At 47.1% G+C, this 13,325-nt stretch overlaps 1 protein-coding gene across 1 annotated transcript in view; it reads left to right on the top strand.

Moving 5' to 3' along the window:
* Positions 1–13,325, top strand: part of PLCH1 (phospholipase C eta 1) — a 186,254-nt gene that overhangs the window by 151,125 nt on the left and 21,804 nt on the right. The window contains exons 14-16 of the mRNA XM_032787405.2: positions 7,514–7,585; positions 10,120–10,214; positions 10,939–11,036. Of these exons, the coding sequence (XP_032643296.1) occupies positions 7,514–7,585; positions 10,120–10,214; positions 10,939–11,036 (265 nt within the window). The remainder of the gene's footprint in view (positions 1–7,513; positions 7,586–10,119; positions 10,215–10,938; positions 11,037–13,325) is intronic.

Genomic DNA, 13,325 nt, shown 5'->3' on the forward strand with positions numbered 1-13,325 from the left:
TATGCACTCACTTACTCTGTAGGTAAGATTTTACACCCACTTTTCGCTCACTTTGCAGAAGTGTATATGGTGACACAAGCTGCTGAGGGCTTGGCTACACTTGAGAGTTACAGCGCTGGTGGTGGCTTTACAGCGCTGTAACTTACTCCCCGTCCACACTGGCAAGGCACATACAGCGCTGTATCTCCCTGGCTACAGTGCTGCATGTACTCCACCTTGACGAGAGGAATAAACAGAACAGCACGCGGTGCCAGTGTAAACAGTTATTAAACTTATTACCCTGTAACCGACTTCCAGAACCTTCCCATAATGCTTTTAAGTAAAGATAACACTCTTTGTTTTGTTGTGATGCCTCTCTTTGTTTTGATGTGCACTTGCGGCTCCCAGAGCTGCTTATCTAAAAACCAAACACAGCTACTGTTTGCTTGAGCAGAGGCAGGCAGGGGGATCCCTTTGGAATGCCCACAGCTGGTGTTTGCTTGAGGAGAGAAGCAGCACGGGGGGTGGGGGTCCCTTTCGGAGCAGCTGCTTATCTGATCTGTGAGGAAAAAAACAAAGGCTATTTGCATTTAGTGAATGAGAGAGGGGTGGGGGAAGGGGTCGGAACTTGCAAGGCAGGGAGCTGACACAGTGTCAGCTCCAAAAATCCACTCTCTCTGTCTCCCCCACGCTCCCTATCACACCCCACCCCACCCCCCTCTTTTGAAAAGCACGTTGCAGCCACTTGAACGCTGGGATAGCTGCCCATAATGCATCACATCCAACACCACTGCAAATGTGGCCACACTGCAGCACTGGTAGCTGTCAGTGTGGCCACACTGCAGCGCTTTTCCTACACAGCTGTACGAAAACAGCTTTAACTCCCAGCTCTGTACAGCTGCAAGTGTAGTGAAACCCTAAAGCAGAGACAACCAAGTTAATTTTCTTCTTCGAGTGATTGCTCATGTGTATTCCACAATAGGTGTGTGTGCTCATCACATGCACCAGTGTCGGAAGTTTTTCCCCTAGCAGTACCCGTAGGGCAGTGCCCTAGTGATCCCTGGAGTGGTACCTCCATGGTGCGGTATAAGGGGTGCTGTGCGCTCCCCCCACCCTCAATTCCTTCTTGCTGCCAGTGAAGGTACTTCAGAACTGCTCTGCTTCAGCTTTGCTGTAGCTTGTCCTCAGAACTCTTGTTCATTCAGTGTATGTGACCAGTAGTTAGTACTCGATTAGTTTTAGTTTAGTTTAGCTAGTGCGCCCAGGCCAGGGCATGTCCTGCGCCCCGGGTTTTAAGTCACGCAACACTTGTAGGCACCTGAAGCCAGTGAGTGATCTGCACGCGGACTGTTTACACTGTTTGGGTAAAACTCATCTCAGCGATCACTGTAAGATTTGCAAGTCAGTGTCTCTCTTGGTCCAAGACCTGCTACTGTTATAGATCATGGTGTGGCCTTCTGTACTCAGACCGTCTATTTGTATGGTGTCCTTCTGAATCCACTAATTCTATGTGATTCTTCATCTATTCACAGCAAGCAATTGATGATGAAGTGATAGCAATAGTTAGGAAAATGGCATTAGATGGAGGACAGAGGCATATTTTTGTCTGTTAAAAGAAAAGCAGAGAGAAATTTAGAATCTCTTCTATTTTAATCAGTAAAATGGCCTTTATCACGTTCAGTCTGTAAAATGAGGTTCTTCTTCGAGTGGTTGTTCATGTCCATTCAAAGTAGGTGTGCGCGCGCTGTGTGCACACCAGTCGGAAGTTTTTCCCCTAGCAGTGTCCGTAGGGTCGGCCCGGGTGCCCCCTGGAGTGGCGCCTCCACGGCGCTCTATAAAAGGGCCCGCCGACCCTCCACCCCCTCAGTTCCTTCTTACCGCCGGTGACAGCTAGCTGGAACCTCTCTTGCGTAGCATTTTGGCGTGTCCTATCCTTACCGTTTAGTCCGTGTATTCAGTTATTTTTTTTAGTTAGTTAGATAGATCTTTGTATATAGTTTTTGTAGTTGGGGGGTTCCCCCCCCCCAGAGTCTTCGTCGCTCGCTGGGGCATGCCCGGGTCCCTCGGGTTCAACCTCTGCGAGAACTGCGGGAATTTCATGCCCAAGAGTGACCCGCACTCTGCGTGTTTGAGGTGCCTTGGAGAAAGCCACCAAAAGGACTGGTGATCTATCTGTAGAGGCTTCTGCCCGTGAACTCTTAAGGACAGGGCTGAAAGACTTAGAGTCCTCCTGATGGAGGCCCTACGACCACCCTTGGACCCAGAACCGGCTGAGGCGGGGCCCAGCACGTTGCCCTCGGTACGAAGTGCCCCGGCACCGGCATCAGTACTTAGGGCCCAGCCCAAGTCTTCGAAAACCCGGCACCGGATGGAGTCAGGTCATAGGAAGTCAGCCTCAGTGCGGCACCGCTCATCTTCACCAGTGCCCGCCAAGAGAAAGAAGCCAGTGAGGGATCGGTCACCCCACCAGGATCTGAGGCCGACGCCGTCTGCAGGTGTAAGCGGACAGGCTGGGCTGCAGCCCTCAGCGGTTCCGTCGACTCCTGCACCGCAGAGAGGGCGGTCGAGTCCGGACCAGCCTAATTCCCCGGACTTCAGTGGAGGCATACGCCCCCCATCGATGCCGGAGGCATTCGAGGCGGCATCAGGCATAATGGGTCTCCCGGCACCGGCCTCCCCGCATCATAGGGAGTTGCCTACTGTGGCCTGTCCACCAGTGCAATCTAGAGGCAAACCAGCCATGCTGTCACCTCCCTCCCCGCAGTGCGCTGTGAAGGCAGCACAGGACCAGATGAGAGGCTCCCCGCCGCCTCAACACTGCTCTTCTTCGGCACCGGGCGCTGCTTCCCCCAGGTCCTTGTACTCAGAGACCTCAGACTCAGAGGCAGACTCCTATCACTCCAGACGGTCACGGAGCAGGAAATCGGTGTCGGGGGTGAGCCACCAACGTTACCCGCAGTGGCAGCAACAATGACAGCCGCCTGTGCAGTGGCCGTTTTGGACTCCCTGGGCCTACCATCAGTCGGTAGGCCAGGCATTTGGCCCTCGATCATGGTCGGCTTCGGTGTCCTCGACGTCGGTGGCCCCAGCGCAGCTGTCTCCCCCACCGGCACCGTCGCTGGGCAGGGGTGTGCCATCGTCAAGTTCAGCACCCCCTAACCAGGCAGCGGCACTGGCAACGGCTTTCATTTGGGCTCCGCCGGCACCGCATGATACGCCAAGTCGCTCACTGGCGACCCTGGTACTGGCTGCGGTGCTGCATTTAGACTCGGAACCGGCACCGCAACCTCAATACCGTATGCCACAGGACCCCGAGGGGCCGCATGCACTGGAGGAAGGGCTGGTCCATGTAATCTCCTCGTCCTCCTCCCTGGGCGAGGCAGTCTCGGGCACGGCTGCGGCACGGGCCCTAGAGGACACTTGAATCCTCCAACAATTGCTTCGGCGAGCAGCTCAAAGCCTCACAATCCAAGCGGAGGAGATTGAGGTGGACACGGACCCTGTAGTGGATATTCTGGCCCTCTCAGGGCCATCCAGGGTGGCCCTCCCATTGATAAAGACTATAGCTGATACGTCCTGCACCCCTATGGCAAACACAAGCCTCATTGGCCCCTACCGCCAAGAGGATGGAGTGGTGCTACTTCGTCCCCTCTAAAGGGCATGAACACCTGTACACCCACCCTTCCCCGGACTCCCTGGTAGTAGATGCGGCTAACCAGCGGGAGCGTCAAGGGTTTTGGGGTCAACACCGAACAGCAGGGACAGAAAAAGACTTGAGCTCTTTGGTAGAAAGATGTACTCCACGGGGGGACTCCAACTCTGCATTGCCAATCAACAGGCAATAGTAAGCCAATATGGCCACAACGCGTGTTCGGCCATGTCGAAGTTTGCGGAGCTCCTTCCCCAGGACTCGAGATCAAAGTTTTTGGCTCTAGTGGAGGAGGGCAAAGTGATCTCTCGAGCCTCCCTCCAGGCTGCCTTGGATGCGGTGGACTCAGCCTTGCGCACCCTGGCCACAGGCCTGGTCATGCGGCGGGGAGCCTGGCTTCAGGTCTCGGGCCTGCCCTATGAGGTCTAGCAGATGATTCAAGACTTCCCCTTCGAAGGGCAGATGCTGTTTTCGGAGAAAATGGACAAATGTCTCCATAGCTTAAAGGACTTGAGGGCCACGCTTCGCTCACTGGGCTTGCATACCCCCGTGACCCAGTGCAGACAGTTTAGGCTGCAGGCAGCCCCTCGCCCATACCAGCCACAGACTCGCCAGGAGCTGGGGCACAGGCAGGGCAGAAATGGCAGGAGGTGTCACCAGCGCCACCCCTCCAGCCAGGCGTCTGGCCAGTCGAGACCACTATCTGGGCCTAGACCCCGTATTTGTCAATCGAGACTCTGGATCCTTCCACCCCTACCTTTGGGTCACGTCTGTCCCACTTCTACCATGCCTGGTCCCGAATTACGTCGGACAAATGGGTGCTCCGCACGGTAGAGAGGGGATATTCTATCCAGTTCTCCTCCCTTCCGCCCCACCAACCTCCCTCCCCGTCCCTCTTCAGGGACCCTTCTCACGAGCAACTTCTAATTCAAGAAGTGAAGTCCCTCACAGAGGCAGGGACGGTAGAGGAAGTCCCGGGGGAGCTCAGGGGCAAAGGCTTCTACTCCCGGTATTTTCTCATACCGAAGGCAAAAGGGGACCTGAGACCCATCCTAGACTTGCGGTGGCTGAACAAGTTTGTGAGGAAAGTCAAGTTCTGCATGGTCTCCCTGTCCTTGATCATCCCCTCCTTGGACCCAGGAGATTGGTATGCCGCCCTCGACTTAAAGGACGCCTATTTCCACATTGCCATAATTCCACGGCACAGTCGGTACCTCAGGTTCATCGTGGCTGACGTCCATTTGCAGATCACGGTGCTCCTATTTGGCCTATCAGCTGCTCCCAGGGTCTTCACGAAGTGCATGGCGGTCGTGGTGGCCTTCTTGCACAGGTGGGGCATCCAGGTATTCCCCTACCTGGACGACTGGCTCATAAAGGGCCGCTCCAAGGAGCAGGTAGAGACCCAGGTGTGCTTCATCAGGCGGACCTTCCTCGATCTTGGCCTCCTTTTGAACGAACCCAAATCCACCCTGTCTCCAACGCAATGAATAGAATTCATAGGAGCGGTTCTGGACTCCGCACATGCCAAAGCGTATCTGTCAGAGTCCAGGTTCCATGCAATTTCCGAGCTCATCCTCGGACTGCACCGTGTCCTGGTCACCTTGGCACGAGTTTGCCTCCGGCTGCTGGGCCATATGGCGGCATGCACCTATGTGGTGGTCCATGCCAGACTCTGGCTTCACCCGCTGCAGTCCTGGTTGGTGACAGTTTATCGCCCAGTCAGGGACCCCCTGGACTCAGTGGTGTCCATTCCCCGCTTGGTGCTGAGCTCGCTACGGTGGTGGCTCGACCCACGGGAAGTCTGCATGGGTGTCCCCTTTGCTGCCCCGCAGCCCTCCCTCTCCCTGGTGACAGACGCTTCGGATCGAGGTTGGGGAGCGCACCTGGGACACCTCAGGACGCGGGGCTTGTGGTTGCTGGAGGACCTCGAGTTGCATATCAATGTCAGGGAGCTGAAAGCGGTCCACCTGGGATGTTTGACCTTCCAGTCTCACCTGGCCGGCAGGTGTGTTTCAGTCCTTTCGGACAACACGGCAGCAGTCTTTTATATCAACAAACAGGGGGGTGCACGCTCCTCTCCCCTCTGCAGGGAAGCCTTCGTGCTGTGGGATTTCTGCGTTCACAATGCCACTCACCTGACGGCGTTCTATCTTCCGGGGGAGCAGAACGGTTTGGCGGACACCCTCAGCCGTTCGTTCCAGGGTCACGAGTGGTCCCTCTGATGGGATGTGGTGCGCTCAATTTTCCAGCTCTGGGGCTTTCCCCGGTTAGACCTGTTTGCTTCAAGGGAAAACAGGAAGTGCCAACGGTTTTGCTCCCTCCTGGGCCTCAGTTGGGGGTCTCTGTCGGACGCCTTCCTACAGCCATGGGAGGACAGTCTGCTCTACGCCTTCCCTCCGTTCCCCCTGATACGTAGAGTGCTTTTAAAGATTCTCAGGGATCACGCCAGGGTAATCCTGATAGGTCTGGCATGGCCGCGTCAGCATTGGTACACGTCACTCCTGCACATGTCCTTTCAGGTGCCCCTGATGCTGCCCCTTCTCCTGGACCTGATCACGCAGGATTGGGGCTCCCTCCACCATCGGAACCTCACAGCCTGGATGCTCCATGGCTGAACCCAGTGGAGTTGCAGTGCTCTCAACAGTCAGGCAGGTGCTGCTGGGTAGCAGGAAGCTGTCAACTAGGGCCACCTGGCTAAATGGAAGCGCTTCTCCATATGGTCGGGTCAGCGGGGTCTCGACCCGCTGAGGGTACCAATTGCAGTTGTCCTTGACTATTTGCTTCACCTAAGACAACTGGGCCTCTCCCTTTCCTCCTTTCACATTCACTTGGCGGCCATATCCGCTTTTCATCTGGGAGAGGGCAGTGCCTCGGTGTTTGCGAACCCGCTGGTTGGGTGTTTCCTCAAGGTTATGGACAGGCTCTTCCCGCATGTGCGTCAGCCGACCCCTGTTTGTGACTTGAATCTGGTCCTCTCCGTCCTATCGGGGCCTCCCTTCGAGCCTCTGGCTTTGTGCTCCCTGCTGTACCTGTCGTACAAGACCGCCTTCCTGGTGGTGATAACCTCGGCCCGACAGGTGTCGGAGCTTCGAGCGTTAACATCTGAGCCCCTGTATACAGTCTTCTACAAGGACAAGGTCCAACTTAGACCTCATCCGGCTTTCCTACCCAAGGTCGTTTCACAGTTCCACATGGGCCAAGATATCTTTCTCCCGGTGTTTTATCTGAAACCACACGCATCCAGCGAAGAGCGGAGGCTACACTCCCCGGATGTCCGGAGGGCTTTGGCTTTTTACGCAGAGCGTACCAAGCCATTCAGATGCTCAACCCAGCTCTTCATCACAGTGGCAGAAAGGATGAAGGGGCTCCTGGTCTCCTCTCGAAGAACAACAGTTACTAAAAGGTGGGTAACCGTTTTTTTCTTCAGCTAGCCTGAATAAAGCTGATGTTGCTGATTTCACATCATCAAAATGCATTTATGGGAAAGAGACTCTTCTTCTATTCTTGTTTTCTGGTCTTCAGTTAGGTTTAAAATGCTGTTGCGTTACTACTTGTATATTTTCCCTACCATCACGCATTGCCAAGTCATTAATAGTATAAAGAAGCAAAAAATCCTGTATTACAGATGCGGATTTGAATTTACATCCAAAATTAAGTATTTTGGGTTTAGACTTCAACAGCCTCACTTTTGCTCTTATTCCCCCTGTATAATTATTATATTATCTGAATAGCAGTGTCACATTCAAGAATCCATATTAATGTGAAAAATAACTAATTTTTAACTAATCTTTTTAAAGATTGTAGCAAACTTAAAAAAATAACAAAAGAAAGACACTTCCTAAGGTGGCTTGAAAATATGTTCATTGTGCACTTTTCTTTGTACAGAACCAAGGCACAAAAGAAAGTGGGAAGAAATCTCATAGCCGCTCATTAATGGGCAATTTTGGGAAATACAAGGTAGGTGGAACTGCAGTGTCTCATATCTGTGTCTGTCTAAGGGTTAATAAAAAAGGTTACTCAATGACCTTGGCAGAACCAGGCCCTATACTTCCGTTTTGTAAAAGTGTAATTTTTCATGACTTTTAATTGCATTTCAGATAATATTTGAATTTCTGTGGAGTTGCATGATCTGATTCTTTAATCTGTTATACTAGTTTTATGTCAGCATAACTCCATTTAATCAAGCTGGTTTAATTCAAATGAAATCAGTGAAGTTAGTGTGGAAGAGGTATAATGGAGAAGAGAATCAAGCCTCCTATTTGTAATTAGATCATCAAATTGCACTGGTTTAAAACTAGTAGGTTTTTGTTGTTGTTGCTTTAGCTAAGTGCATATGTTCACAATCTTTGTCTTTCTGGGAACTAAAAGGTAAGCAATAAGAAATTCTATCCATTCAATACACAGGTGATTTCTGCAAGTAACATACACACAAATGGGCATTTATGCATTGGAATCCCATATACACCAATGAGAGAATAAATGCTCTATACTGGGATGCCAGATAAAGAAATCAGTTGCTAAAAAACTGAATTACTGGCTACACTGAGTGGAAAACATTTTAATAATTTAATCATTTTCAACTAATTATTCTAATTGGATATAGCCAGTTGGATTCCCCATTTACTTCAAATCTTTACTGAAATAATAAGACAGAGTATTATATTTTTAATGACTATTGCAGACAGACCAAGACAGACTTAGAATAACTTAACCCTTAGAACACTGTCATTTTCCAGGCTGGCAGCCAAAAGGATGCTTAATATGATGTATAGAAGTAATATTCTTCACACGTACAGAAACCTCCAAATGAGACTCTCAAAACGCTAAGCAGCCATTAATGAATTCTCACAACAAAACAGTATGCTGGATAACTTTAAGTGGATACTCTGTGAAAGAGGGTAAACTGAGGCACAAGGGGTTGAGGTCAATATTTTAAAATATTAGTACCTAAAATTACTCACCTAAATCTAAATTTAGGCTCCTAAATAAATGGCCTAATTGGAAGCTGTGCATGCATAGCCCCTTTGAAAACCAGGATACTTATTCAAGTGTATTAAATGTAAATGCTTTGAAAATTTGGAACTTTGGAAATCAGAGTGAAGTAACTACATCAGGTTCACTCAGTGAGTCATTGATAGAACTGTAAGTGGAATTCAGGAGTCCAGACTCCCAGGCCCCTCGATGTAAAACTAAACAGCATAGATAATCTCCAAAAGGGTTGATTATTCTGTTTCAGCACTGAGGACAGCAGGATCAACTCAGTTATGGTCTCTATTAGTATACCACATTAAATGAAATAAAATATGTGAAGTTCAGATGGAATGTAGTAGGATTAATCTGCGAGAGAAAGGAAAAGGACTTCTCACTTACGCAGTAGCCACCTCTTAACACTGAGAGGGGAAATTAAAGAGCTCTTTAAACTGCAGTCATAATGTCCCTGAATATGTAAGAATGTTGAAATCAAAGGTTGGAGAGACTACACTGTAGAAAAGATATTTTCAGTAAACTGGCTACTTGTTGGCATCACAGAATCTACAGTTGGCAATCATTATTGCTATTTAAAAGAGAGATGCTTATGAAAAGAGAATTCTTTTGAAATGTTAGCCTTTTTATTGTAGATAGAAATTGTATTGTGTATTCTATGGAATTAGAATCTTTTGATCCTTTCATCTACTGTATGGCTCATAAAACAGAAACAAACTTTAAGATGTTTGACAATTTTGCTTAGAGACTGTTCGTTCAATTCTTTGGGAATGTATTTGTTAATCTCTTATAAATGGCACAGTCATAGCTGGAAGCAATTCATTTTGTATTTGTGTTACTGTCTATTAAAGATCTTTTGCTGTTATTAAATATACTATGGTACATTAGAAATCCAATATGACCAATACAAATTTAGTGGAAACAGCAGTTATGATTTTGGTTTTATTACACGCCAAATGTTGGCTCTCCTCATTTTTATCTCCCACCTATAATCTGTCCTCTCATTAGGCTTTGCAAAAAGCACATGTGCAGGTTATTTGTACCAAAAGTATCGTGCAAGTGAAGGAGGAGTGTAACGTGATAGTGGGTCCAAAGGTGAGGTGGGATTCACGTGGATGATGTCTATAAACCCTGTCCCAGATTGCCGCACTGCTGTTTCATCCATGGAGCGCCTGTGGGGTGTGAAGACCTTAGATTTTTTGAGAGTAAAAAACAGGGCTCTGACCCCACAGATCCCACCTTGGCCATCTTTTATCCTGTATTTGCAGAGTTGCCAGCAAGAATGTAGCCCCATGTGCTCTGATACATTACACCGAGACAGTAAGACAATGGCCATTGCCTATTTTGAATCAAAACCAGATCAGTTATTTTTTTTAATCATAGAAATGAGATATATAAAATACCAGTCAGGTCACCTTGTGCACCTTTGAGGCATCTTAAACTCCATTTAATGTCAGTAAAGTGTTGTGGATTTACATGGCAGATGGATTCATTGATTTCCCCAACAGAAAGCTGTCAAATCAAGGTCCAAATCTCATAGCACATCTGATGATGAAGAAAGTCAACAAAATTCTTCTGGAAAGGAAACTGGGCAGTTGTACAGGTCAGAAATCCCGACAATTTTTGACGTCATTGAAAAAGAGAGAGATTTTGCCATTAAATGTCCATATTGTGCTTTATGCCATCTCAGTTCTCAATAGCAAATCTGTTGTGTTGCCTGCATTGTTGAAATGTATTTGCTTAAAATCCCAACACTGAGTTACGTGGCCTTTCAGTGAAATACAAATAATAATTACTCTCAAAATGAATAGAAATGGTGCAGCAATACTTTGCTAGTGAAAAAAAGCCAGAATCAATTTCGCATGAAAATAGACTGAATAAAAGCACATCACAGCCTCTCCCAGTTCATTACAGCTGAGAATGGAATAAATGCATTTTCAAGTATGCATTTATTGCTGATATTTTTTCTGAAGCTGGCTGCCTATCTTGTTTTTGTTAGTATAAGAGGATATCTAGAATGTATATGTTTGTGTGAGAGAAAGACAGAGAGAGAGAGAGAGAGAGAAACAGGGGTTTGGAATGAACCATAATCTTAGAGATTGCCCCAAATCCTGTTTAGTAAGCCTGTTGTTTTTCCTTTATTTCTTGCTATTTAAACTTGTCTTTCAGTTAGGAAACAGCTATAGTTATATAGTATAAATGGATATAACAGTGCTCAGCTATTAATTTTTTGAAAAGGACAGAATTACAGAGGAGAGATCTAAAGAATTAGTAAATATTAAAAATAAAAATCTGCTTTGTTTTTAATATATAATGTTACTCAACAGGTTGGGCCGCCGGGGAAAAACCATGAAGCTGTGCCGTGCTCTTTCTGATTTAGTGGTGTACACAAATTCTGTGGCAGCCCAAGATATAGTAGATGATGGTGAGACTGTGGATGTAGATTTTACTTATATAAGTGTTATTTCACTTGATTGTATATTTGGGTGGGACACATAGCTGTGGTCTTAAGTTTCCTCTATTTTCAGAGAACTTTTAAAAGTTGACCAGGTCACTCATCGGTTATCACCTATCTTAATCCATGAAGAAAGATAGTATAACACAGTAGTGTGCAACCTGAAGTCCATCAGGGTAATCTGCTGGTGGGCCGCAAGACAGTTTGTTTATATTGACCGTCCACAGGCACAGCCGCCTGCAGCTCCCAGTGGCCGGGGTTCACCTTTTCCAGTCAATAGGAGCTGCGATAAGCCGCGGCCAGCACGTCCCTGTGGCCCGCGCCACTTCCCGCAGCTCCCATTGGCTGGGAACGGTGAACCGCGGCCACTAAGACCCTCGGGTGGCCGTGTCTGTGGACCATCAATGTAAACAAACTGCCTTGCGGCCCACCAGTGGATTACCCTGATGGGCCACAGACTACAGGTACCCACCACTGGTATAACACCATCCTTTTCTTCCCCAGGGAAATGTGCCCTCCCACATTTCTTCAGTTTCCTTGTGAGTTTCATAATTTAGTAATACTCCCTCTGTGTGATTCTGGGAAGGCAGACTCTTCCAGGAGAAGCTTGTATGGTCTTACTGTATTATGAAATTTATCTTAGGTTTTATCATAACAGTATGCTACTATTATTTAATATTAATATTATGTAATGCCCAGAGGCCCAGTTGGAATCAGGATGTCATTATGCTAGGTGCTGTATAGAGGTAGACATGGTCTCTGGCCCAAAGAGCTTACTGTTGTTTTACTGGAAAAGGTAAAAATAGAAATTGACAGGGCTAAGATGGAATTAGAAGAGCGGATAGCCAAAGATGTAAAAACAAAGAAAAAATTCTATGTCAGCTTGTATGGGAATATATGGGCTTTTGGACTACCAGTGAGTAAATGGAGTAATTAAGGAGGATAAAGGCATCGCAGAGAAGCTCAGGCCAAGAAATCTAAAAGTGACTAGTCGTTTTGGGTGAATTTTGGGTCTGATATTCAGATGCTGAATGCTCAGTGTTTTCTGAAAATCAGGCCCCTTTAGAGTTTCTCATGTTGGGCATCTCCACCTAGGATAGTGTGCTTAGTCCTGGTTATTATAGCTCAGAAAAAAGACAAAAATGCTCAGAGGAAAGATTCTACATTAAAAAAAAATTGAAAAGACTGGGTCTCTTTAGAGAGAAGATGAATAAGCAGAGGTGTGATTGATATAGAGGTGGGAGACTGGGTGCTGCAATTTACCCTTTCACATAAAACAAGGACTTGAGTGCATATGGTGAAACTGAAAGACAATAGATATAAGACTGATTAAAGAAAATACTTCACACATTGCCTAATAAACTAGAGGAACTCATTGCCGCAAGATTTCATTGAGGCCAAGAGCTTAGTAGCATTTTTACTAGAATTAGATGTTTATATAAGTAATAAGAACATGCACAGTTTCAACAATAGGCTAAACATTTTTATAGGGGAACTAAACCTTCATGATTCAGGGTACAAGACAACAACTAACTAATAGGGCTTGGAAGAAACTTGTCCTGTGACTAGATTATTCCACAATTGCTACTACAGGCTTTTGGCACCTTCTTCTGACGTATCTGGTACTGGCCATTGTCAGAGGTCTAGCTGTGGATCACAGATCTAGTCTTACAGATCAGTTCCTCAGTTCCTAAGTGCTGAAAGTGAACACTTGTTCTTTTAAAAAATATAAATGCTTTTCTATTAGCTGCAAACATTTCTTAATTTCTGTAGGAATTTTTACTGCCTTTTTCAACTCTCCCAGAATAGTAATATAAGCAAAGACTAATTATGCCACGGAGCAGCTTTAAATATCTGAAAGTGAAAGATACTCCTCAGGGCCTCTGTTTAATTAAAATATTTGTCTCTATCTGTCAAGTATCAGAGGGGTAGCCGTGTTAGTCTGGATCTGTAAAAGCAGCAGAGAATCCTGTGGCACCTTATAGACTAATAGACGTATTGGAGCATGAGCTTTCGTGGGTGAATACCCACTTTGTCGGATGCATGTATTCATCCACGAAAGCTCATGCTCCAATACGTCTGATAGCACTGCTCTACAGCCAAAATGCTTCTGAAATAAATGTAGTCAAACTTTACTAATTCTGGGTCACTGAGAACGAAAATGATACTTAAAATTGTTGATTGGCTCTAGTCTAGCTGTTGGGCTCCAGACTACAGCAGTGGAATCTCCTGGCAGGTGATGTTAGGGTTTCCATGTTC

This window comes from Chelonoidis abingdonii, chromosome 8 (assembly GCF_003597395.2).
Source record: "Chelonoidis abingdonii isolate Lonesome George chromosome 8, CheloAbing_2.0, whole genome shotgun sequence".
In the NCBI taxonomy this organism is placed as follows: domain Eukaryota; kingdom Metazoa; phylum Chordata; order Testudines; family Testudinidae; genus Chelonoidis; species Chelonoidis abingdonii.